The 24,500-nt window shown below is 39.6% G+C and overlaps 6 protein-coding genes across 7 annotated transcripts; 4 read left to right on the top strand and 2 right to left on the bottom strand.

Moving 5' to 3' along the window:
- The first annotated feature begins 1,283 nt into the window (after positions 1–1,283).
- Positions 1,284–7,010, top strand: orc2 (origin recognition complex, subunit 2). Its single transcript, XM_086172756.1, has 16 exons — positions 1,284–1,384; positions 1,735–1,806; positions 1,896–2,051; positions 2,155–2,241; positions 2,465–2,554; positions 2,639–2,670; positions 2,785–2,842; positions 3,668–3,987; positions 4,066–4,175; positions 4,252–4,384; positions 5,238–5,334; positions 5,420–5,566; positions 5,745–5,916; positions 6,001–6,062; positions 6,510–6,628; positions 6,720–7,010. The coding sequence occupies exons 2-16, from the start codon at positions 1,737–1,739 to the stop codon at positions 6,801–6,803; spliced, it is 1,737 nt and encodes a 578-aa protein (XP_086028882.1). The 5' UTR covers positions 1,284–1,384; positions 1,735–1,736; the 3' UTR covers positions 6,804–7,010.
- Positions 7,011–7,029: 19 nt separating this feature from the next.
- On the bottom strand, positions 7,030–9,865 carry cfap410 (cilia and flagella associated protein 410). The gene is made up of 7 exons (XM_086172758.1): positions 9,662–9,865; positions 9,555–9,573; positions 9,351–9,397; positions 9,010–9,239; positions 8,279–8,429; positions 7,857–7,947; positions 7,030–7,769 (listed from the first exon to the last, which is right to left on the bottom strand). The coding sequence occupies exons 1-7, from the start codon at positions 9,736–9,738 to the stop codon at positions 7,605–7,607; spliced, it is 780 nt and encodes a 259-aa protein (XP_086028884.1). The 5' UTR covers positions 9,739–9,865; the 3' UTR covers positions 7,030–7,604.
- A 237-nt stretch (positions 9,866–10,102) lies between these two features.
- On the top strand, positions 10,103–12,261 carry rpl37a (ribosomal protein L37a). The gene is made up of 4 exons (XM_086172759.1): positions 10,103–10,151; positions 10,873–11,001; positions 11,085–11,167; positions 12,099–12,261. The coding sequence occupies exons 1-4, from the start codon at positions 10,149–10,151 to the stop codon at positions 12,160–12,162; spliced, it is 279 nt and encodes a 92-aa protein (XP_086028885.1). The 5' UTR covers positions 10,103–10,148; the 3' UTR covers positions 12,163–12,261.
- Positions 12,262–13,491: 1,230 nt separating this feature from the next.
- pecr (peroxisomal trans-2-enoyl-CoA reductase) lies at positions 13,492–19,035 on the top strand. 2 transcript variants are annotated; one of them, XM_086172977.1, is made up of 8 exons: positions 13,492–13,620; positions 14,312–14,445; positions 14,528–14,693; positions 14,777–14,858; positions 14,948–15,044; positions 15,178–15,288; positions 16,216–16,327; positions 17,940–19,035. In XM_086172977.1, exons 1-8 carry the CDS (start codon positions 13,509–13,511, stop codon positions 18,020–18,022), a joined length of 897 nt encoding a protein of 298 aa, XP_086029103.1. In that variant the 5' UTR covers positions 13,492–13,508; the 3' UTR covers positions 18,023–19,035. The 2 variants fall into 2 exon arrangements, with proteins under 2 accessions (XP_086029103.1, XP_086029104.1); XM_086172978.1 differs by lacking the exon at positions 16,216–16,327.
- ndufb3 (NADH:ubiquinone oxidoreductase subunit B3) lies at positions 18,887–20,794 on the top strand. Its single transcript, XM_086172979.1, has 3 exons — positions 18,887–18,998; positions 19,731–19,859; positions 20,553–20,794. Exons 2-3 carry the CDS (start codon positions 19,732–19,734, stop codon positions 20,701–20,703), a joined length of 279 nt encoding a protein of 92 aa, XP_086029105.1. The 5' UTR covers positions 18,887–18,998; position 19,731; the 3' UTR covers positions 20,704–20,794.
- A 63-nt stretch (positions 20,795–20,857) lies between these two features.
- LOC147219263 (UDP-glucuronosyltransferase 1A1-like) lies at positions 20,858–24,499 on the bottom strand. Its single transcript, XM_086172976.1, has 9 exons — positions 23,899–24,499; positions 23,367–23,430; positions 23,129–23,277; positions 22,367–22,494; positions 22,158–22,251; positions 21,671–21,796; positions 21,508–21,595; positions 21,213–21,432; positions 20,858–21,140 (listed from the first exon to the last, which is right to left on the bottom strand). The coding sequence occupies exons 1-9, from the start codon at positions 24,397–24,399 to the stop codon at positions 20,870–20,872; spliced, it is 1,641 nt and encodes a 546-aa protein (XP_086029102.1). The 5' UTR covers positions 24,400–24,499; the 3' UTR covers positions 20,858–20,869.
- Between the last annotated feature and the right edge of the window lies 1 nt (position 24,500).

The following is a 24,500-nucleotide window of genomic DNA, read 5'->3' as shown; positions in this document are numbered from 1 at the left end:
CCCATCAACTCTGAAGAGGGATTCCAAAGTGGGATAATTTCACCTTATGTTCAGCTAATGTAATTAACATCAACTTCAAGATGCAAAGAGGAAACAAATGGCCAAGAGGATTAGATTCAGAGTAAAATAACACCAGAGGAAATATTTGTATACATATATACATATACAGGGTGAGGAGGTGGAGATAGTGGACTCCTACACGTATCTTGGGGTCCACATGAACAATAAACTGGACTGGATATGCGACACAGATGCCCTCTACAGGAAGGGTCAGAGCAGGATGTTCTTCCTTAGGAGACTGAGGTTGTTAGGTGTCTGTGGTGAGCTCCTCAAGACCTTCTACCATTGTATGGTAGCCAGCACTGTCTTCATCACTGCAGTGTGCTGGTGGGGCGGTGCCAGGACTGGTGAGGTCAACAAGCTGGTAAGAAAACCCCGCTTGGTGGTGGGACTGAACCCGAACCACATGGAATCGGTGGCAGTGGGAAGGGTGAGGGATAAACTATCCTGGATAATCCTTCCCACCTCCTTCATGATGAGCTGTGGCTGATGGGCAGCTCATTCAGCCAACGGCTCATCCCACCCCGGTGCATAACTGAACGCTTTAGATGCTCCTTTGCGCCCATGGCCAACAGATTGTACAATAGCAGTAAGGACAGCACACAATTCTGAATGGCCGGCGGTGCATCTGTGCTACCACAGCCTCACTATGTTACTCATTCGCATGTGTCATGCCCGAACTCCATTGTTTGTTTTTATCCTTGTTGGTGTCACTCTATTCGCATTCTGTTTATTTTTGTCATTATTATTGTCACTCTTGGTTGTCTATTCTCACCCTTGCTGTTGTTTTTTTCACTCTGATGTCTATTTTTATCCTTGTTGTTATTAATTTTTCTGTTAATTTTTTGTGCATATCTTTAGCTATCTTTTACTTGCCTCTTTTATTTATATTTACACTCATATTTATTGATAATGTCATTGTTGCGCTGCTGTGACCTAAGAATTTCCCCTATGGGGATCAATAAACTATTATCCTCATATGAAGAGATAAGATTAATTTTTAAAATACAACTTTCTTGTGCTATTACATCTCCAGTAATTACGTTTTATAAGATAAAAAACCCAGTTTCAACTTCCCAGCAGCTATGATTTATGAGGCCAAAATAAAGCCTGGCTATGGAGGGCCCACCGCAGTGGATCATGGGAAATGGAGTTCTTGATAAATGACGGGCTCTGATTGGTGGCCGTGTAACCTCTCAACTTGTCACGTGGTTTAAAACCATTCGGAGAATGGCGCGGAAAGTTGTCACACCGCAGCGTACTATGGTTTCGAGTTGATTATACTTGTGTTTATTTTGCTTTCCGTCGGAACTGTAAAGGGCAGGTAGGTTACCGACTTTCACGGTTTTAATATTGAATTCGTAGAATCCAGAGAGTAGCGGCCGACCGTCCACAGCGGATTGTTTTGTCCACTAATATCCGCGACACTCAGTTTAAAAAGTTACGTTCACTGTCTGACCGGAATTAATATTGACGTGTGAAATTCACGGGTCTATTTTTCTTATTTTTACCGCATTCAAAAATATTTGAAAAAAAAGTAAGGTGCTCTTCGTTGTGCCAGGAACAAACCCTTTTTGGTGACATAGGGTCTTCCAGGTGTCATACCGAGCTAGCTAGTAAACAGCTACCTGTTAGCTTTTAGCTAACTGTCACTGCTTGTTTACTTTTGTGTAGCCATGAGTGTGTTGGAGGTGAAGTTCATTGGGGACAACGATGTTCTGGAGCACATCGTGGACAAACAGGAGGGTATGTGCTGAAGCGGATGCAATAATCAAATGATATTGTTATGTAACAGGTAAATGTCTTACCGGTCTTGCTAAATGTCTGTGTATTAGTGCCAGAGATAAGGAGCAACACCGTGCAGAAGATGGTGATGTTTAAGAGTCCACGCAGGAGGCAGACCAAGGACGATCCAGGACCCACCAGTGAGGAGGACAAGGTTCTGGATGAGCAAAACTATGTCCAGTCTCTCGGAATAGACAACACAGAAGGTGAACGAGAGGGATCATTTTAAAAGAAGTTGTCAATTAACATCAACCATTGTTGACAGGCCAGTAAGAAAACAACCATCATCACATTCTGTTTATCATACAGAAGATGAAGACGTGATGTCCAGAGTGGCAGGATCATCCATATTTTCCTTTCAGAAAAGCAAACGTGGCCACAGCATGGCCCAAACTGGTGAGGCGCTCTCACTTTCTTGGTTTTTAAAATTACGGTTCAATTGTTTCAATTGTTTTGACATTTTTTATGGAATAAGAACATTCTTTTTCCTGCTATTTGGGGTAATATAATGAAATGATATATTTTGAAGCTAAATGAGCATAAAGATAAATATTTGGAAATCGATGATCACTTGCTGGGGTTCAGATGGTTAAATTTGTGTTCACATGCTTTTTTGTAGCAAGCGAGTTGGCACGAACACCCAAGAAACGTGTGAGCTTCTGCAACACTCCGGACATTGAGCCTTCCACTTCCAAGGGAGCAGGCCACAGTGAGTCCTGTTCAACCTTCCAAGTCAGTCTGATCTTGTGTTACTCCAAACACAGCTAAATGGGTTCTCCCTCTTCACGTCTAGATGTCAGAGGCGACAAAGGGACCACACAGAGGGTGAGACTCTTGAACTCTTACTTGAACTTTCTCCAACTTACTTGCTTTTCTTCATTACAGTATAGATACAGCAAGTCTTAAACAGGCATCATTCTATATTCATTTTTATTGCAGCCCAAAAAGGTGCAGTTTGTGTCCACAACACCCCACAGGCTCAGGAAGAGAATGACAAGTAAGTTTAACTTTGTACAGAGAGAGTACTGTAATTTCCGGACTATTGAGCGCACCTGAATATAAGAATATAAATTATTAATAAATGAATATATGTGTACCTATATATAGGCCGCACTTGTTTATAAGCCGCAGGTGTTCACGGTGTAAGATGAGATATTTCCATAGAAAGATGTTACACAGAAACATTTTTTTCTTTGCTTTTATTATGAAACACAAATACATGGAAATGCTTTTTTTTTCCCAACCTTGTCTGTAAAGTGGCTGATGAAAAGAGTAATAATAAATAACACAAGGAAAAGCCCATCCATCCATCCATTTTCCATCCCCGCTTTGTCCTTGTCCAGCTGATCGCTGTCTTCGTCTTTCCTCCTGCACACTAAAATCATTAAAGTCGTTTTCTTGAGTGTCAGAATTGAACAGACTCGGAATTTCACGGTAATGTAATTAGTCCAATGTGACGAGGCTAAATGTTTTGGCAGCATGAAGCTCAGCATTAAATAGCCACATTGTTGTTTGAGCCACGGTTTACAAAGCGTGTAAAAAGAGCAGCAGCTTATAGTCCGGAAATTACAGTAACTGGCTTTCTGCGTAGATCCTAACCAATATGAAAACTTTGCTGTTCAATATTTTGTACGTAAAAGATCCGTTCATCTTATTCTCCACAAATCACTGAGGCACCAAAGTTATTCAGAGCTGATTTGCTGGATTTGATTGTAATTTCAGGATATCTCAGGTTTGATTTAGTCAATGAGCATATACTGTATACATGATTATAATTTATAATTATCGTTTTGAAGATGTCAGCAAACCAAAATCTTTTCAGCTCCGAGCCTGCGGTCCGACAGCGACAGTGACCTTTCGCCTTCGGACTCGGGGGAAGAAGAAGAAGATGAGGGGGAAGACAGAATGGAGGAGGAGCAGAAAACCAAGACAGATAACCAGGAGAGCCAGAAGCCCCCCACCAACCCTAGTAAAGGTTTATCCGCGGCTCTCTACAAGACCCCGGCCAAAAAGAGCAAGAACACCCCAGAGGCCTTCAACCAACCCAGCATGGTGGAGGAGTACTTTGAGGCTCATGGTAGCTCAAAAGTCTTAACATCCGATCGGACCCTGGAGCGTCTACACACCCCTAAACTCGACAGGGTGGGTGGAAAACGGTGATCTTGGATCTGTGTTACTGTGTTTTACAGCTTCAGATCACCCTTTGTTTTGTATTTACAGGAGACTTTGGTGCGGCTTTTAGAAGGGAAGTCCTCCAGCTACACGAAGGAGATCAAGCAGCTGCACAACAAACACAGGAAGAATTTCAGTAAATGGATGTTGCAGTTACAGTGAGTGGTGTCTCAACGCTGTTTTGAATGGTTTCACCTCCTTTCAGCATCAGAAATCGAGCGTGTCTGTGTGCAGGCTGGGATTCAGTGTGCTGCTCTACGGTTTGGGCAGCAAAAAGGCGCTGCTGGAAGACTTTCGGCTGACTCACCTGGCCGATGAAATCCACCTCGTAGTCAATGGTTTCTTCCCCTCAATCACCCTAAAATCAGTCAGTATTCATACGAACACACACACACACATGTAAAAATATTTTTTTATTTTATTTAATTTATTTTTCTTTCCATGTTTTGACCAAAGTGCAAAGTTGCGTAGTGGATTTCATTCTCCTCTTTTCGAATTTATCTCTGCCACTATAATTTAGCTATTTCAAATAACTACATGTTTAAATACATCAATAAAACTAAATAAAATGACATTTGTTTTTTTCCTGGAAAACTGTTTTCTGGTCAAGGAAAACACAGAGAATAAGAGGAATAAGCAAAATGTCTAAGAATTTCTCAATGTACTGGAAAGTAAGTTAATCATCCACCTATTTGTCTAACACGGCTCTTCAAAATTCATTAGATAGCAAAGTAACCCTTTTAGAGACATTCTTGATTCCTTAATTTACTGATTATGACTGGTTAATAAACAATGACCCATGCTCTACACTTCCACATAAATGAAAACTATTCAGGTTTTTGGACTTCAACAAGTCAGGGAATGTTTTCTTTGGTTCGTACGGATACTAACCACATCCATTTTGGCTTGATTTTTTTTTTTAAATTGCAGTTCCTGGGTGAGTTGACGATTGCTCTGTAAAAATAAAACTGACAATGAAGCAAGCAAGTACAACATTTGCACATGCAACACAGTAAAACAAACACAAGCCACATTAAATCAGGCATACAGAAACTTTAAAAAATATCGGCTATAGTGAAGAGGGTAAAATTAAGCCATATATACAAAGACTGACATGACAAAATTGAAGGGAACCTGAACTGTGCACAACAGGCAATTGCGGTGAAGTTGGATCCTCATGCTCAGTATAAACTCTTAGACTTGCTTTGGTTTCTTTTCAGATCCTCAATGCTCTGACATGTGAAGTTCTAGAGCACCAAGGGAGTTTCCGCACCCCTGCCGACCAGATCCAGTTCATTTCTCAGACCCTCAAAGACCGTGAGATCAGCCATCTTATTATTCTGTCAGATTGTCTCAGAAATCCAGGCAGGATTTGTTAAATAATTGGAGAGTGTCCTTGCAGGCCCTGATCTCCATATCTACCTGCTAATCAATAATATCGACGGGCCAATGCTGCGTGGAGAGAAGACCCAGAGTGCACTGGGGCAGCTGGCGATCTTGCCCAACTTTCACCTGGTAGCAACAATCGATCACATTAACGCCCCTTTGGGTAAGCTGTCAGGAAGGTGCTGGCAATTTTTTGTCAAAGATATTTTTCTTTGATTTGTGATTTTGTGCTACCTTTTATGGTGTCTCCAAGCATTTTTTTTTTTTTGTGAAAAGTGTTGATTTTCAGGTTCATTCCAGACACTGCTTCACTTCATGTTGTTTAAATCTGATTTTCTCAGTGTGGGACCAGTTTAAGCAGAGCCAGTTCAACTGGCTGTGGTGGGAGTGCGTGACATTTCAGCACTACAAGGAGGAGACGTCGTACGAAAACTCTCTCCTTGTGCAGCAGACCGGAGCGCTTGCTCTTTCCTCTCTCACACACGTCCTCCGCAGTTTGACACCCAACGCAAGGTCGCTCTCACCCCAAACTGGACTGGAAAGTTTCTTGCTTTTCTTATTTTTTGGATTATTAATAGTTGCTTTTGCTCTCCACAGAGGGATTTTCAAACTGCTGGTGAAGTTTCAGCTAGAAAACAAAGACAACGCTGCATACGCAGGTACTCACATTCATAAAATCAAAGAACGGCTAGTAAATATAAATATTTTGGAAAAAAAAAAAAAACATTCGACGTGAAAGTCATGTCTTTAGTTTCAAACCAGAGTAAGGTTTAATCCAGCGTCACTTGTCTGACCTCTAAAACGATCATTCAGATAATGAGAATTACTGCTTTGGCATTTTATATTAATGTTTTGCATTTTTTTAAGTTATTTCTGAATCCTCTGTATTTGTCATCAAGTTATGTGACTGGGTAAAAATACTGACTTGCAAATTAGACCAAGTTTAAGAACCAAAAGAATAGCAGGAAACCTTAACGACAACACGTCTTCTCAATTGAGCAAAAAGTTGATTCATTTAAAGTTCAAGTGTGATGCAATGTCATTGTGTAAAACGTGATATAAAAACACTGTTAAACCAGAATCACTGTTGTGATGCATGTTTTCAGGATTGTCATTCCAAGAGTTCTACCAGCGTTGCCGGGAAGCCTTCCTGGTGAACTCTGACCTCACGCTGAGGACTCAGCTGACTGAGTTCAGAGACCACAAGCTGATCAGGACACGCAAGGTGACGCCCTGTTTTTCTTCGGCTGCAATTCAGTGCCATTAAACTTGTCGATTCCAACATCTCATGCTTGGGTCTACCCGTGATCCCGCAGGGTGCAGATGGAGTAGAGTGCCTGCTGGTTGCCGTGGATACAGGCACACTGATGGATTTCTTGGAGAACGAGGAAGGTGAATGAGAAAAGAAGGCAACTGGATGTAAAGTGTCAAAACTTACTTTGAACAGAAATAGCACTTTGGTTGCTCAAAAAGGTCCAGTAAAGTCTGACTGTTAGAAGTATTTTGACCGAAACCACAGACAGGACTGGCTTCTAACTGTATGTATTAAATGCATTATTGTTGCACTCTGAAATGTTATTAATGTAAGCCAAGGTGGAATTAAAATCAACTTTATAGGTCAACACTGCAAATTCGTCTTTAATTAAAGAAATAGATTTACATTTAGCAAAGAAAACATACATTCTTTTGTTCTTTCAAGGCAGTTAGGCATGCGTTCAGTATTCCTCCAAGTGAATTCTGCTTCTCAGGTCGGGAGCACCGGTTGTAAAGGTGTCACTTTTGCTTGTAGAGCTAAGGTCTCACTCTTTGGTGTTTGTGTAGATATTTCCTTATAATTTTTGTGTGAAATAATTCCCCCCCTAAAAAAAAAAAAATCCATACATGCTGCAAACAAAAGTTCACCTTTGCTAACTTACTTTCATTTTGTAACTACAATCACTATAGCCAATTTCAAATCTTATTTTTTTAATTTCAGTCTTCTTGGAATTATCTTGTGACAACTACCAGGGCGTTCCCGAACCCCACTTTGGATACTCCTGCTTTAGACCACTACAGGGAAAGATATGGAAGGGATTGTACCACATGCTATATTGCTATATTTAAAGGTTAAGAGGAGAAAAGAGGATCTTCTTTCCAAGCGTGGACAATGGTGCTGAAAGCAATGCGAGAGGCTTAGTGCTGAGTACATGTGATGAAACTCCTTAGTGTTGGATGTCTGCAGGTTTCTGTGTCTGCAGTGAATCCCTGAGTGTCTCTGAGTCCAGTGTGTAAGTCTGAAGTTTGTTCTGCGTGGCCGTGAGCAAAATGCAGAGCTCCTCTTTGTCCAGGTCGTTCAGCAGAAGCAGCATGGCATCCAGGATGTGTGACTGGAAATACAAAGTAGTAAAGATGATAACATCAATAAAAGTAAATATTCTATATGTGCTTGGGAAAAAAAAAAGAGTGAAGGCTACCTTTTTCCCAGAGGATCTGGTTGATGGCGAGGAAAGAGACGGAAACTTATCTCTGGAGAGGGGCTTCATCCCCAATTCTTCTCTGATTTTACTGTGACCCAAAGAGAAATTTGTTTTGACATGTACTTTTTTTAAAGTTACAAAAACATTTCATCCTATACAAGATGCCAACTCTGATGTCACAAATGAGATATTTCCAAATATGTAATGCACTAGCATACCGTTTGGATATATTTAGGAGCCTGATTCCATTATTTACCTTTACATCCTGGGAGAAAAGCAGAGAACCCAGAGATAGCCAGTGCAAAACACTCCATCATCAACGCAGCGATCATTGTTTTCATATTGACCCGGATCGATCAATAATCATCACCCCAGATTACTTAGGGCTACGTTATAACTTTGTTCATCTATCTACTCACTTGGTCTCTTCCATGTTGTAGTTGAGCGGGTCATTTTCCGTCTCGCCGTCTGGAAGGCTGTTGCCAGAAAGCTGCTTCTGAAAACTGTTCGGGGGTGTGGTGATCACTTCGCCCTCTGTGAGTGCTAATGAAGCCTCATCCTCTGTTACCACTGTGTACACAGAGACACACACACACACACACACACATATATATATATATATATATATGTATATGTGTGTGTGTGTAAAATATTACATCATTACTGGCATTTCCAGTCTTTTCAAACAAATTCAAATTAGCTGAAGGCGACTGTGGGTGATTAAGGCAATCACTGGCTCTTAAAAGATATTTGACACTTTTTCTCTACAAATTTCTAAAATTGAAAAGAAAAAGTCAAAGAATTTTACCAGAGTTTAAAAAACCTTGCAAAATATTCATAAAAGCTGGGCTAAAATGAGAAAGAAATCTATAAAAATATTTAACGTAAATGTCCGACAAAAATTTCAAAAACAATTTCTGGGAAAAATCAAAATGAGAGAATTTCTCAACATTTTTAATATAATAATGATAGGTTTGTTATCAGAAATTATACTTGTTTTATCTGTTTTGAGTGTTACTTTACTGATATTATGTCTGACTTCTCTATGAATGGAAACAAGCGACAACACGGTTCACTTTCTACACTTCAGAAGAAGCAGGGGGGCATTTAGGCACTCTTGATTTACTCTCCTTGCCTTCTGCACGCTAACCTTGGTTGTCCAGCTTTTGGAGGCCGGGCAGGCAGCGTAAGACGGTGAGGCGGTACTGGCTGGATTCAATTCCACAACAGGGGTTTTCGGCCAGCCAGAGCACCTTGAGACGTGTCAAAGGGCGCAGGTGAGAAAGCTCTGAGAGAGAGGGGATCATATTCTTCCTCAAGTAGAGCTCACATAAGGACAAACAGCCGGCGAGGGGGGAAAGAGAGGAGATGCTGTTGACACTGCAGGGAGGGAGAGGGGATTTATTGTTCAGCCACTTTGTCGTGCAACAATGTTATGTTTGTAACACTGGCAGCTTTGTTGTGTGTCGTGTCGTTGAGGCGCAGACCAACCTCAGTGTCAGAACTTCTATGTTGGGCATTTGAGAGAAGATAGAAATCTGGAAGAAGCACAAGTGGACACTTCAAACATTTGTGCACCAGCAAACATTGGCTAGACAATGTTCATCTCAAGATATCCCAAATGGAGTCAGAAACACTAGCAGGAATGAGGAGATGATCAAACGTGATATCCATCAGCTGGTTTTGGCTACTCACATCGGTCAAGCTGCATCCCCTGAAGAAAATGAATGCAACTTCATCACAAACTTGGGAGACACTCGATCAACATTATTACTGATGTCCCTGAAGATATAAACACTTACCAGCAGTTCAGTTTCCTTACACTTTCCAAGTCGGAGGCCTTCGCCTTAGCGAGAACTAATTTGCGTGTGAGCTTCATAGCCTAACGATGCATCACCTGACCAATGGGATCGAAAAAAATATCCCCACTTCACTATTTATTCACAAAACGGAGGCAATATTCCTACGTAAATGGATGAACATTTCAACTCTGCAGTTCGTTGAGGTTCTCGTCCATCGCGCATGCGCTTATCCAGTCAAGCGTCCTTAGTTACACTGAAAATTTAATTTAACATTTTTTTTTAAATATCCAGGTTTTTTATCCATAAAAGTTATATTAACGTTAAAACTAATTATTCTGATATATCAAAATTGATATCGCATCGTAATATTCGCTGGATTATTTCGTTGTTCAAAAACTACAACTCCCATAATGCAACGGACAAAACCGGGTAAATCGGTCCTGCGCAGTAGCCAATCCCTCTTTGGACCTGCGTCTCCACTGAAACGATGGTGAGCCGAGAATGTCCCTCTTCAAATCTGTATCAATCTTGTGTTTTACACGTTATAAATCAAGTCATCACACATCTTTTGGATCCACACCGTCCTAAATACCGGGAATCACCCATAATTTGTTTTATTTTTTCCACACCGGCCACGATAAATGCGATGTTTTAAAAATGTCCTGTAACTACAGTAATGGCTGCCACCAGTGCAGCGCCCAAGTGCCGGGCGGACATACTCGAATTATGTCGTTAGCATTTCACGGAAAACCTTTTCATACGATATTCGGTATTTAAAGGAGTCGCAGGGAAGCATGTTGACCCTAACACAAAAGTACGGCGTTGGACCAGAGATAACAACTTGGTGTGACTGCTGGGTGTTCAATTCAATTCAATTTAGCTTAGCCTAGCCTAGCTTGTTTAAATTAATTTACTGTTTACTGAAAGCGTGAATTATACAAACAACAGTCAGATTTTCCCCGGTTATCAAGTGTTGGAAGCGATATCGACACCTCTGAGCCAAGATAATATTTTCTACTCAGACAACTTAACTGAATTTTCAACTTTCTGAGCTCTTTGGGCTAGTAGCTAATGCGCAGACCCATTTTAAGTGTAGCTGCTTCAACAGCAACTGTATTAGTGTTTTTTCTCATTCTTAATTCATGTTCTATGCAATCAAACAATGCTTTTAAACTGCATATTTTCCTCTTCCATGTATTAATGCTTCCCAGGCCAAGCGCACTAAGAAGGTGGGGATCGTTGGTAAATACGGTACGCGTTATGGCGCGTCACTAAGGAAGATGGTGAAGAAAATTGAAATTTCTCAGCATGCTAAATACACCTGCTCGTTCTGTGGCAAGGTAAGAATTGTGTCAGACGTATTTGATTCCAAGTTTCAGTTGGTAGGTTGTTAATGTAAAAAATATCAATTTTTCCATCACAGACCAAGATGAAGAGGAGGGCCGTCGGTATCTGGCATTGCGGGTCCTGCATGAAGACCGTGGCTGGAGGAGCCTGGACCTACAAGTACGTTCCCTCTACATTCTTTCATACTATTTATTTTTTTTGCAGGAGCTTGCAGCATTAGTTTTCTGGGTATTTGGACAATGTTTGGAGTAAGGTTTACAGGTCAGGAATGTTTTCCATACAGGACAGTGTGTCAATTCATATGGTGACATTTTAGGAATGTAAGTGGAAGATGGTCAAAACATGACTGACAGTTTTATATACCATTTAATAATAGTCTTCAACCTGCTCTCAATTATAGAGTGTGGGGTGACAATCTGTCAGTTTACAGTTTGTATTTGACCCTTTAATAAGAATATGCTCAAGTGTCAGGTCTGACTCGTGACAAAAGGGGAACAATTGCATATATGGCTTTTTTACTTCCTTGTAAACATCATCCAAGTATATATTTCTATATGATGATGCCGGATGAGTATAATTAACTTAATGGGGCTGGAAACCCCAGTTGCACACCACTCAATTGATGCCTGTATAAAAAGCTGTATAGGCTGAGAAGCTTCTTCCTGATCAGTCGCTTATTCTGGTTTGAGAATTCTATTCACTTAACAATGTTGTGTTAACAGTGAGAATGGTTCTGCTTTAGGTTTTTGTATTAGTAGCAACGTAAAATTGCAGTCCTGTTTTACAATGGTATTCCGGAACCTGAAAGGACCGTTGTCTGGAAAGCCGCACTTTCGTACTTTATTAGTGTTTGCAGGTTGAGCTACACATACCCAATCAGATTCACATCATGTAAAAATGCCAAGTGTTGTGCATCATTCATCAATTGCAAATGAAAAAGTAACCTCAATTATATTCACTTATACAGGGGTTTATGCAGTTAGCTTTTTTAATCAAATTAGTTTTTTTTTGTTTTTTTTTTACTCATTCTTAATTTTGTCTTTATTTGAATTGGAGTGTTAACTTCTATATTGTTTCTTTTAATCTACAGCACAACCTCTGCCGTCACAGTAAAGTCTGCCATCAGGAGATTGAGGGAGCTGAAGGACCAGTAAACCAGTGTGATGAAGACTGGTTGATTTGGGACTTTTTCAAAATTTAAGACGACCCAGCCGTTGCCTCAACATCCATAAATAAATCAGTCTGGATCGGAATGGTTTGTGTCCTTGTCAATCTGCTTCTCAATAATTGGTTTCGAAGTCTTATCAGATCTGTTGTCTAAAAGCTGCCTCATCAGTCAGGAGTTGCTGGTCCTCCGAGCCTGCGTTTTCATGGTTTGAAGCATGTTTGCCAGTTACTGAAGACCCAACTCTTAGATTTTATTGTTTTCTATCCTTTTCTTTTTATCTTGAGTCACATTGTGTGTGAAAGTCAACACATCATCAAGCCTGACTGGCTCCATTTTTTTTTTTACTTTTGACATTCCTGCAAAATGCATTAACAAATTAACGCAGTCATATTTTGTATGGGCCGTGTTAGATCGACATTTATATATGTTGCTAAAACCAATTGTCCAGAGTTCAAGAAATCTGTTGATAACTGGATCTGATCCCTGCCACAATCAGTTGAGTTGCTCAGATATCTGTGCATTGCCAGTTGCAGACATGAAATTTGATTTTCACCCATTACCTTAAAGTTCATTAAAAAGATTTCCTGGTTTTAGTTGTTACGGATATGAATCTTCATATGGAGATACAGTGTATTCGGACCAACTGTGTCCAATATGTGCACATCGGGAGGATGTGCACCATCGTTGCTAGCCAACACCACAGCTGCACAACTACTTAAGTCCGATCAGGAAATCACGGGTTTGGGAGGCGGCTCCCAGATATGGAGTGATTTCTATTCAACAGTCTACAAAAGTGGTGCTTCTGTTTCTAACATCCTGTCTGATGTGGGTTTTCTCTGCTGTGACAGGCAGCAAAATAAACATTTCCAGATTGGACTCAAGGAATTTACATGGGGTAACAGTCTTCTATTTTGGACCATATTTTATTTTGTCCATTTCACCCCCCTTATCATAGAGGGAGATCTATGTACCTAATGTGTACCTATGTATCTAACGCTTAATGCAGAAGTCGAAACAGTTGGAATATTATGAGTACTGTAAGATAAATTATATAATACACCTCCATATCTGTAAAATTAAATGCACCTTTGTGTTTGTGTGCAGCCCCCAGAAGTGGAGATGCTGAAAAAAATAATTTTTAGTAAAAAGAAACCTTCCCGCATTTTATTAGAATGCCCTGCAACATCACCCTCATGTTTTTACAAGTGAATTCCTCGAGGTGGCAGTAATGCAACATTTAAAAGATAAAACCCTACCGTAATAACGTTACCGTAAAGCTGCTAGTGGAAGGCGAAGGAGGCAGATCGCTGCTTTAGTTGTAGGGAAACAATCATGGCGGTGCCAACTGTTTTCAAACCGGGCTTGTTCAATCACAAAGTCGCGATCGTGACGGGTGGCGGCACAGGGATCGGTAAAGCAATTTCTGCAGAGCTGTTGGCACTCGGTGAGTGATTCCAGATTTAAGAGATATTCACACTTTTGTATCGCATTGAAGAAAGTTGCCATTGAAGGTCCACAAGAGCCTGGTGAACTTGGACCCAGTGACCGAGCCTGAGTGTCACATCTGCAGAAAGCTAAGCACCATCCAACCATGCCATGAAGACACTGCCTTTGGAAAAAGTTATCAAAAAGAAATTGGATTTGCCAAGTTATTTTATAGCAATTGCAACCCGATCGTGTTATCTTGCATTTAGTGTCAGTGTTAATTCATCACTGACTGGTGATTTATTTAACTCAGTGTCACGGTTGACTAAAGAGGATGTTTCATATTGCTGACATTTATTTCTTGTGTTGTAACCTGGTGACCAAACTCTGATATTATAACCATGATATTTGTTTGCATTTGATACTGGATTCAGAAGAATCTTTTTTCTCTAAGTTAACTATACATTCCTTTTTGTTTTGTTTTTTATTGACAGCTGGTGGAAACAAATACAAGTTAAGCCCTCCAGTTAAATCAACTATAATGTCCAACAACAGAATGTTACAGAGGCCGTTTTATTCTCCTAACCCAACAATTTGAAAATCCTGCTTCTTCAAATTGACCAAATAATCATAAACCATGCTCCAGCATTTTTGTCTCTTTTCAACCCTCAGTCAGCAATGACAAGGCCATGATTTTTCACCCCCCTCAGGATGCAGTGTGGCGATTTCCAGTCGAAAGGCCGAGAGGTTGGAGGCCGCGGCTCAGGAGATGAGACAAAAAATCCCGGCCTCCAGTCCTGCACGAGTCACTCCCCTCCCTTGCAACATCCGGCATGAGGATGAGGTGTGAAAACCTTCAGGTGTCTCCCGTGCTGTATTCACACACCTGAAAGGAGGGTTATTGATATTTTTTTTTACCGCTGCAGGTGAAGGCTCTTGTATCGTCAGTGCTGGAAAAGTACGGCCGCATAGACTTCTTGGTGAACAACGGTGGCGGTCAGTTCAGCAGTCCAGTGGAGCACATGTCTGCAAAAGGCTGGAAGGCGGTGATAGACACAAATCTGACCGGGACGTTTCACTGCTGCAAGGAGGGTAAGAAAACACTCAGCGCGTGTCTGGTAAGTGTGTGTTTAAGCCGCACGTGCGACTGTTTTGTCTTGTTCTCGACCCCGCAGTTTACTCCGCGTGGATGAAACAACACGGCGGCGTGATCGTCAACATCATCGCTGACATGTGGAAAGGATTTCCTGGCATGGCGTACGTATTCACCGCTTCCCAATTCTGAATTCGGTCAGACAACTGGTTTTCCTTCCAGCTGAGACTGTGTGTCCTCCTCGTCCTGACAGTCACACAGGAGCCGCCAGGGCAGCGGTGGATAACCTCACCAAGAGCCTGGCCATCGAGTGGGCGCCAGCAGGCGTCCGAGTCAACGCTGTTGCACCTGTAAGTTTACTCGATTTAATCAGATTTTATCAAATAAGGAGCTCCTGTGAGAATTAATCTGATTAATTCAACGCTAATATCACAGCTTCCTGTTAATGTGCTGATTTTGAAATCTGCATTTGTGTGGTTGCAGGGCACGATTTTTTCCAAAACCGCCATGAAGAACTACAAGGAGTTTGGGCCGCAGCTTTTCAAGATGTCCGTTCCATTTAGTCCTGCAAAGAGGCTGGGAGTTCCAGAGGAGGTACTCACTGAAAAACAAACAGAGCACAATGATACTCGGAAATGTAATATAAATGGGATGTTTTGTTAGACCGGGGGTCTCTGACTTGTGGTACTCAGAACGATATCTTATGGCCCCCTGCCTGAAATCAAATCTTTGTGTTAGTGCGGCCCGTGCGTTTTTTTCTCACATGCATCTGGGGTTTTTAATACAGTGGGTTTCAAAAAAAAAAACAAGGAAAAAATTAAAAAATAACTTTGCAAAGTATTTTTTGCTTCAAAATTTGAATAGATAATGATATTCTGATGAAAAAACATCTAGTGACATTGTTAAAACTACTTTTCTTTACTTATTTCTATAAAAACCACAAAAAAAATAGCAAAAAAATGGGCAAAATTAAAAAGATTGATTTAATAACCAGAATATCCACCATTAGCCTTGTAAAAATTAAAACCTCCTCTTATACTTGCTACCAATCAATTTTCTAATAAATTCTGGTAGGAAATTTTCCCAAAGTGACAAGATTTTCTCTTTGACTCAACAATATCTTTAGGGTGTAATTTCATCAATTCATTTTAAATATTCATTTTTAATATCAATTTATCATGTATTTTTTTAGAGGAACAGTTCATTACATACAAAGATTTTTATAATTTACCTGTTTACCTCCTTTTCACTAAAACAAAATAAAAATTCGGACTTAGTGTTACTTCTAGGTTTTGATTTTAGTGTCCGGCTCCCTTGACATCAAATTAGGCCGTATGTGGCCCCCTGTGTTAGAGGATGATGATGTCACAAACACATGATAATGAATTTTGACGTTTCATAGATGAATTTTTGCATGTTTTATTCAATATAATGAAAAAGATCTGTTTTCGAGAGCATCGCTTGTTTTGTGTTTGTGTTGTTTGCAAGTGACTTTTTCCCTTTCTCTTATTTTGTGTTGAGATCTCCTCAGTAGTTTGCTTCCTGCTCTCCCCGGGTGCTTCCTACATCTCCGGTGCCACGCTGAGGGTGGATGCAGGGCAGAGTCTGTACCACTCCATTTGGGAGATTCCAAGTATGTCCATCTTCCCATCACAATTATTCCATCAAATACCGTTTAATCCACGGGAGTCAAAGTCATTTACGGCCTAATGTCAAGGGATGTCAAGGGAGCCGGACCAGTAAAATCATTACTTAGAAGTAACACTAAGACCAAATTTTTCCTTTGTTTTGAGGTAAACAGGTAAATAATAAAAATCTTTATATGTAATGGACTGTTCCTTCTAAAAAATACATGACGAATTAATATTATAAATGAATAAGAATTGATTAAATGACATCCTAAAAATAATGCTGAGTTAAAAGAGAAAATCTTGTCACTGTGGGAAAATTTGCCACCAGCATTTATTAGAAAATTGATTTGTAGCATGTATAAGAGGAGGTTTAATGTTTAAAAGGCTAAAGGTGGCTATTGTGGTTATTAAATCAATCTTTTTAATTTTGCCCATTTTTTTGCTATCATTTTTGTGTTTTTTATAGAAATAAGTAAAGGAAAGGTCGTTTTAACAATGTTACTAGATGTTTTTTCCATCAAAAAATCATTTTGTTTTCAAATTTTGAAGCAAAAAATACAGTCCAAATTTACTTACTCATTTTTTTCTTGCCCGTTTTTTTTTTGAAACCCACTGTACAAACCCCCCAGATGCATGTGAGAAAAAATGCGCAAGTCACAGGAACACAAAGATTTGATTTCAAGCAGGTGGCCACAAAATATAGTCCCAGGGGCTGCAATTCAGCCGCGGGCCGCGAGAAGATCTGGGACCCCTGGTTTAATCCAATTGGCTGAGAGTTTTTTCACATTCTTAAACATTCAAATTGGCATTGCCTGCAATCAAATGGGTAACTCGAGTTTGAGTTGACAAAAATCCAATTAGTGATTTTTTTGCCCTGTTTAGGGGCATAGTTGGGGGAGAAAATCTGAATAGAAAAGTCATCGAGCATTTTTCAAGTTATGGACACGACATTAAGGATGACACTAAAGCAAACATTTCTTGAAATATTAATGTGACACTTTGAAAAAATGTATTTGATCATTTATGTTGAATTATCAGGAAAAAGTAAATGGCGAAAATATTTCAATTTTGAAAGGAATATTTTGGATATCAGTTTAAAAATTAGTTCAGCTGCAACATTTAGATGTTGAATGATATTTTTATTATATTTGTTTACAAGAAAATATATTAAAAAAATTATTATAATTATAATTAAATTATGTTTTGAAATTAATACCAGAAATACACCAGAAGTTGTCGAGTAGGTGAAGAACAGAAGAAAAGTTTCAAGAAATTTAATTTCAGAAGAAATGTAGTAGAGAACCTTCATATCAGCTTGCTAGCAGCTGAAAAGCTTTAGAAAATAATCTTTACAAAAGTGTGGGAACTTGCTAACCAGCCCTGAGGAGGAGGAGGAGGAGATGGTGGAGATAAAGGCCAGTGTTTTTTATTTTCTTCTCACATTTCTTTGCTGTAGAAAAAGCTCTTTTACTAACACATCTTGTTCCAAAGGCTCACTGTGCCCGTCATCATCCACCTTTTCATCCATCCTCTTTATGCTGAAGCTATTAAAAAAAGCGATGTGGGTGCAGGAAAGCATGTTATCAATACAGTCATATGTGTGTTTCTCTCCAGATCATAGTGCCTGGCCTGAAGCTCCGGAGGGAGATAACCTGGATGCTATGAAGGAGCTACTGAACCCAAAGAGCAAGCTGTAATTCACTTCTCCTCCATAATGGGAACTCTGTGCATTCAAGTGACATTAACAGTCGGCCTACGAGCAGCAAGGACGCCGGGCTGCATCAGAATTATATTCATACAAACAAGATGATTGTTGGAAGCACTATGCAGTTCTTCTATTGGTTGTAATTAATGTTAACATTCTTAAATGACTGTTTTGTTTTTTTTAGATTATTATTATTTTCTGTTCCAATTATGATCTAATACTTTTTAATAAAAAAAGATCGATGCCATGTAGTTTTAAGTACCCCAAGACACCATTGTGAGCTTTATTTGTGCAGTTCTTGTCGAAATCTTCAGTTTCAAGGGAAGAAATTCACCAAGACCTGGATGACTTAGAACCTCCACAGACATGTTTATTCACGCAGGATTTTAAAACACTGTAACAATGTTTCATTGTTGAATGTAGACTCATGCATTGATGAGAGAAAAACCATCCATGCTGAGATTTGGAACAATTATTGCACAGATATGGGAACAGACATGCAATTGTAAAGCGACAATAACTTTGACTTATAGGTTCTTGTTAGAAATAAAGCTCTGATAAATTTGGAGCTGGTTGTATTAGGGAATATTTAGGTATTTATGAAGGTGAGAGGACCAACAGGAATTCAGACCCAAGTAGAAAACTGTTGTTCAGAGATCCTGTTTATATAAGTTTGCATTTCCGTGGCAAATTTGAAAACCCAAAAATGAAAACATAACATGCATCGTAGCAACTTCTCGCTAATGTATCGAAACAGTGAAACTTTGAAACGCTTTTCTATACAAATAATATGTATTATTATGAGTAGCGCAGGCAAAAAGACTTGTTTGATTCGCAACTGACGGGCTGTCAATCATAACGGATGTCATATCAAGTTTGTCCCTCACGGGCTTCCGTAGTCTAACGTAAAGTAACATCGACTGTTGTAATTCTCAGTGCAATAGCAGAGGTCACAACAAACCAGTCAGGTACTGTATTTTGTTCTTGATAAAATGCAATAGCTGAATAATCTCTTTTGTTACCTAATATTGAATGATTGCTGCAAATTTATCGACACGAATAGTTTGACTTCTCTTACGTCTTGACAAAATATGCAATCTTAGACATGCTAATGCTAGAAAAACACGTCGCGTTAGCTTAAAAGCAGTGTATCTTTCTAACAAAGTAATCGTTTTTGTTATTTATTAAGTTAATGATTTAAAGCGATAGATTATAGCAAAGTTCAGAAATGTATGTAACTGTTTCTGTAAAGGCTATAAATCTTAGTGTTACACTGAGCACTTTACATTACTCCACTGGATTAGTTGGGTTATTTTCTACAGCTAATATTTGAGCCTTGTAAAAATATAAGTGAACAACAGTGCAATAAACAATGGCACATTTTTTCCTGCTCCTCTGGCCTCATACTAATCATCGATGTAGTTCATACATTATTTTGTGGTTCATATGTAAGTTGTATTGAATGAAGTCTTATGCTTATTAATTGTTGAGATCACCGCTTCAATTAATGAAACCTTGAGCCCAGAACAAAGATCCTAGATTGTTGACAAGCTTTATTTTGTGTTTCTTCATTTACGTTAAAAGATTATTATTTTTGTGGGTGGCTAACTTTTGAAATACAGCATGAGCCAAGACAAATGTTTGGGCCAAGTGACAATTTGAAAAGCCTACTGATTATACAATAATGAATTTGTTGTTAGTATGGGAGGTGACCATGGACACAGCAAGCTATCCATGCCGGACTGGCAGCAGTGGAAGGTAAAGGGGACTCCAATGGAGTTCACTCAGCAGAGGCTGGCAGCAAGAGGCCTCAAGGACCCTTGGGCACGGTGAGAATTAAAAAGTATTTGATCAGCAGGAAGTTTGAACAGTATTTTGGATTATCAGCATATCAAGTTAATTCTTGGCCTAATTTTGTTGTATATGACAGTAGTTGCACCAGACCCAAGCTTTTGTTGTGCATTTTCATATATTGCAATTCTTTGAGTTTGGAAGAATTAAAAATAATGTTAAAGTAAATTTATTTCAAACATGATTTTTTGCAAAACAAAATACATGTTACTACCTGATTTATTTTATGTGTATTATAATATATTATTTACCTGAAAATTAGCAATACATAATGCTAAATATCTTTAGGGCGTGTCATTACAAACAGGAAGAGCGTGGAATATTCAGCTTGGAATTCCATTCAAAAAAGACATTTCTCAAGCATTTAAAATAAAAAAAAAGAAAACTTGTCATTACTTAAATATATTTAAATGTCAGATCAGTGATAGTGAATCCCATCATGGTTTCTAATTGATTATCTAGATTGTCTGCATCTAAGTACATACTATGATGTCTGTCCATCCTGAAATGAAAATAAGGAAATACGCTTGCAAAAATAATGTCTGAATGCCAAACTAATATAAATCCTGAACAGTTTCAGAATATTCAGAGGCAGCTGATTTCAGATGCCTATAAAATCTCCCTGTAGATGAGATGTGTTCAACGTCCTTTGCGCCTCTCTTCTTGTGCAGTAACGAGGTCTGGAGGTACTCGGGTGGCTTCTCTCGGGCTGTGACTCTTTCTGATGTGCTCCTGAAAGGCTTCAAGTGGGGTTTCGCTGCCTTTGCTGTTGCTCTTGCTGTTGAGTATACCCTCTTTCCACCCAAGAAGGGTGGTCACTAATGCTCAACACAGTCCTTCATCACAAAACAGTCTCCAATGGTATCTAACGATATTCTGTATTTTCTGTTAATTAAATGTCTTTTTGATCAACCCGCTGCTTCAATGTTGCATTTAATTAACACGCATTCACTTTCATTATTTAACGGTAGTACAGGGAGTCCACAACTTAGTCTTGTTTCCTCTTCCTGCTCCATTTTTGGAGGCAAAGTTTGAGGCATTTCACTGTCAGTATTACAAAGACCACCACTATTGTGGCCATTAGGGCTATCACATCCAGGCAGAAGTACTGGAACCAGTTGAGGTCGTGGACGGCTGCTCGGAGATGTTTGGCACCTTGATGTCGCATCACAAATTCTGTCCAGTAAACTGAAAGGTCAAGGGGGCTAATTGGCCGATCTTGAAGGAGAGCGGACAGTTTCCGCACATTCTCTTTATACCTAAACAGAGTTGCAAGTAGTTTGAATATAGCTTAACTAACAATCAAACATTGGAGATGAAAATAAACTCACCTTGCATCATGGATGACCTCATTCAGGCTAAGGAGTACTATATCTGTTGTGGTGGAATAAATATCAAGAATGACTCCCACTCCCCTGCTGGCTAACCTTTGTGCATTGTCAGGTTGATCACCGTTCAGTGGTACCATCACCATGGGAACGGCATGGCACATTCCCTCAAAGAGGCCGTGTGATCCGGCATGCGTGATGAAAGCCCGAGCACCAGGATGTGCTAACAAAACAGAGGAAAAGTTTGATTCTCGGGCATGTACTGAATGCTCATTTTGTGTCCGGTGCTTTCAATTACCCAGCAGGTCATTTTGAGGCACCCACTTCATTATCTTGACATTTTCTGGTATGTCATCGGGTACGGACCCGGTGTATCTCCATATCACCTGTCAAAGAAGGCAGAGTGTAAATGATCTCTACTGCAGCACTAATGCATGACTTATTTTCATATATTTATTTACTTTCTGTGGAATCTGTCTAAAAGCTTCCAGGAAGGTGATGGTCAATTCTGGTGGCATATCAGACACCATGGATCCCAAAGTGAACACCACGAACCCATGCTCTGCAGACACCCAAGACTCCAAATCCTGTAATAACAAATAATCGTGTTGCAGTTGTAGTAGAGTATGTGGTAACAGTGTATGTGGACCAAAGGTTTTGATTTTTTTGGACCAAATTTGAATAGAATTGATTTTTAATGCAACTTAATTCTGGTTGTTTTTGCATATTTTTTTACTGATTTTAATGTTTTTCTTGCACCAGTTTGTGCTGCTTTCAGTAAGGTTCTGCAAAGTAAATAATGTTTTTAAGCCCTAGTCAACATCTTGAAACCCTCAGTGCCCCTAAGCCGTCAACATAAGCCACATACTGTAAGCACAATCCAACCTTGCAAATAAGCAAAAGACTACAAAAAAGTAAATGTTGTTGAAGTTGTAAATCTGGCCTCACCTCTGGCAGGGGATTTCTCACATTGCAGTTAATGCCGCCAACTAGTACCATGTTAGGCATGAGGGGTCGTGGGAATTCCAATGTGAAGTCCGTTCTGGTAAAGCAAAAAATCTCAGGTCTTTTTTTCCGAGACTCTGCTGTTTTCAACAAAGAACCACATCATCGTTGCAAAAATGCTAGTAAAATTGAATTACATATAGTTTTGTTACCTTAGCAGCCAGATGGCAGACTCAGACAGGACTTCAGTTACACCAACATCTTCTTCCAGGAATATTGAGGATAATTGGTTAAAGCGCCAATATATCAACCGGCAGAGTAGTGGCTCCACCGCAGCCACCTGAAGTCAAACAACAATAGTTATAGATACAATTTCTAGTTGTATCTACAGAATGTATTTTACCATTAAATAGTTTCTTATTAATCATAATAATATTTAATAATGCCTACTGTCTGTATTTTTTGAAATGATAAACCAGTAACTAAGATTACTCCACAGAGAAGGTTATAGTTACTTATTGACAGTAAATAAGTGTTTGTACAATTGCAATGTCTAAATGCATTGTCAAGTGAAAAGTTGTGGTAACAGCAATTATTCTTATTTTGAAGTTATATTTAATACAGCCTCTTCTAGCTGAAATGAGAGAACATTTTGTTTAAAGGCAAGCTGTAGGCGAATTTGTTGTCCGGAATGTTCAATTACCAATTGAAAAAGAGTAAATAATGTTTTGTTACATAAAGTTAGTATTGATGTTGATGTTTAAAACCTCTATTTATTGTAGTATATGACCATATACAACAAATCATCACAAAAAGATTCAACGTGATTGTTGATAAGTAACCTGTAAATACTGATTACACAAATTATGTTACCATAATACGTACACAAAATCTGTTGTTCCAACTTTTAGCTTTCAAATGTGTGAGTTCAATTTTGAAAAAAAATGCATGCATGCACACTTGTAAATGCTCACCAGTGTGTTGAAAAGCCTTTGCCTAAAGCTCATTTTATCAGTATATCTGGTGAAGAAGCGAGGCACATAGGACGGTGGGGAAGGGCAGCCCGCGGACTGCATGTCCAAGAAACATGGAATTCCTCTCAGCAGATTAACACTGGGGATGCCTGAAGGTCATTTCGCAACAGCTAACGTGAAAATGTGCAAACAAATACACACATAAACCAAGGAATGGTCCAAAAGTGGCATTACGCACCTAATTTTCGAGCTATTAATGAACCAGTGGGCACCATTGGGTCCGTCAAGACGGCATCGAAGCCCTGAGGAGCGAAGAGCAGTGAGATTCGGGGAGGCTTTGTTTAAAGATGGAATTTGAAAATTTTACTTTCAATATCCAGGCAAAACCAATATCTGGTGATAGTCTAAACCTGCATGGATCTGCAAACTAGACAAGAGAGATGAATTGACATTTCATTATCATCCAAATGGACTACGCCAAAGTTGTTGAGGAGCGTTTCCACCCTAAATATTGGGTGGTGACCTGAATCCCCTCCACGCTACTTAGAATTGAGGAAACCTGTTAGACGAGGAAAAATGTGTGAATTGGAACAAATCCAGTTTCCCTTATAAGATTTGGAGCACAAAAAAGGGTTTACTGTGTATAGTTAATTTTCCATACACCCTGCCTCGAACCCGGTTTTATAGTATTATTCATTATTATAATATTAATATTATGAAGCAATAATTTTGATGAATTCCCCTCTAAATCCCTCTAAGGATGCACTCACCTGTTGTGCCAGATGTGAGATGAGACTGCTGTTGAATAATAGACTCTCTGCAGAGGCATGGATTATTCCTGTAATTTTCTGGATTTGTGAAATTCGTTTTTGCAGTTGTTCCATGAATGAGGAAGGTTTTTGCATCAAGCGTTTTTGCACATCCATCACAGAATCTAAGAAAGACTTGTTGTATGGAACTGGATAGATCAGAGTATTGTAATGCTCCCCCGGGCCCAACCTCATGTTGACCTCCGGGATGACCACAGTGACCTGGTGTCCACGACGACCCATTTCTTGAGCTATAGCCTTAATTCCAACCCAATGGCTCCCATCCATTGGTATCACCAGCAGTTTACCCAAGAAAGAAAAAGAGCCTGCGCGACTTGTAGGAAAAGTCTCATTTTCCGCCTTAATCCAATTTTCAGCCGGTGAACCTCCAGACTTATCAGCGCCACAAACTTCCAAGCAAACAGCAGGCAGCAAGAACGCAAACACCACTTCTGTCCTCATAGTTGTGCAGAATGTCTACAGTTCACAGTGGTAGTGAGACCTGAAGAGTAACTGGAGACTGAAACCACCCATTTCAGCAGGGATTAAATGGCCGTGATCGT

This window comes from Fistularia commersonii, chromosome 25 (genome assembly GCF_037954325.1).
Source record: "Fistularia commersonii isolate RoL2024-O1a breed Wild chromosome 25, RoL_Fcom_v1.0, whole genome shotgun sequence".
NCBI classification, from domain to species: domain Eukaryota; kingdom Metazoa; phylum Chordata; class Actinopteri; order Syngnathiformes; family Fistulariidae; genus Fistularia; species Fistularia commersonii.
This window is presented reverse-complemented; position numbering and strand designations above follow the sequence as displayed.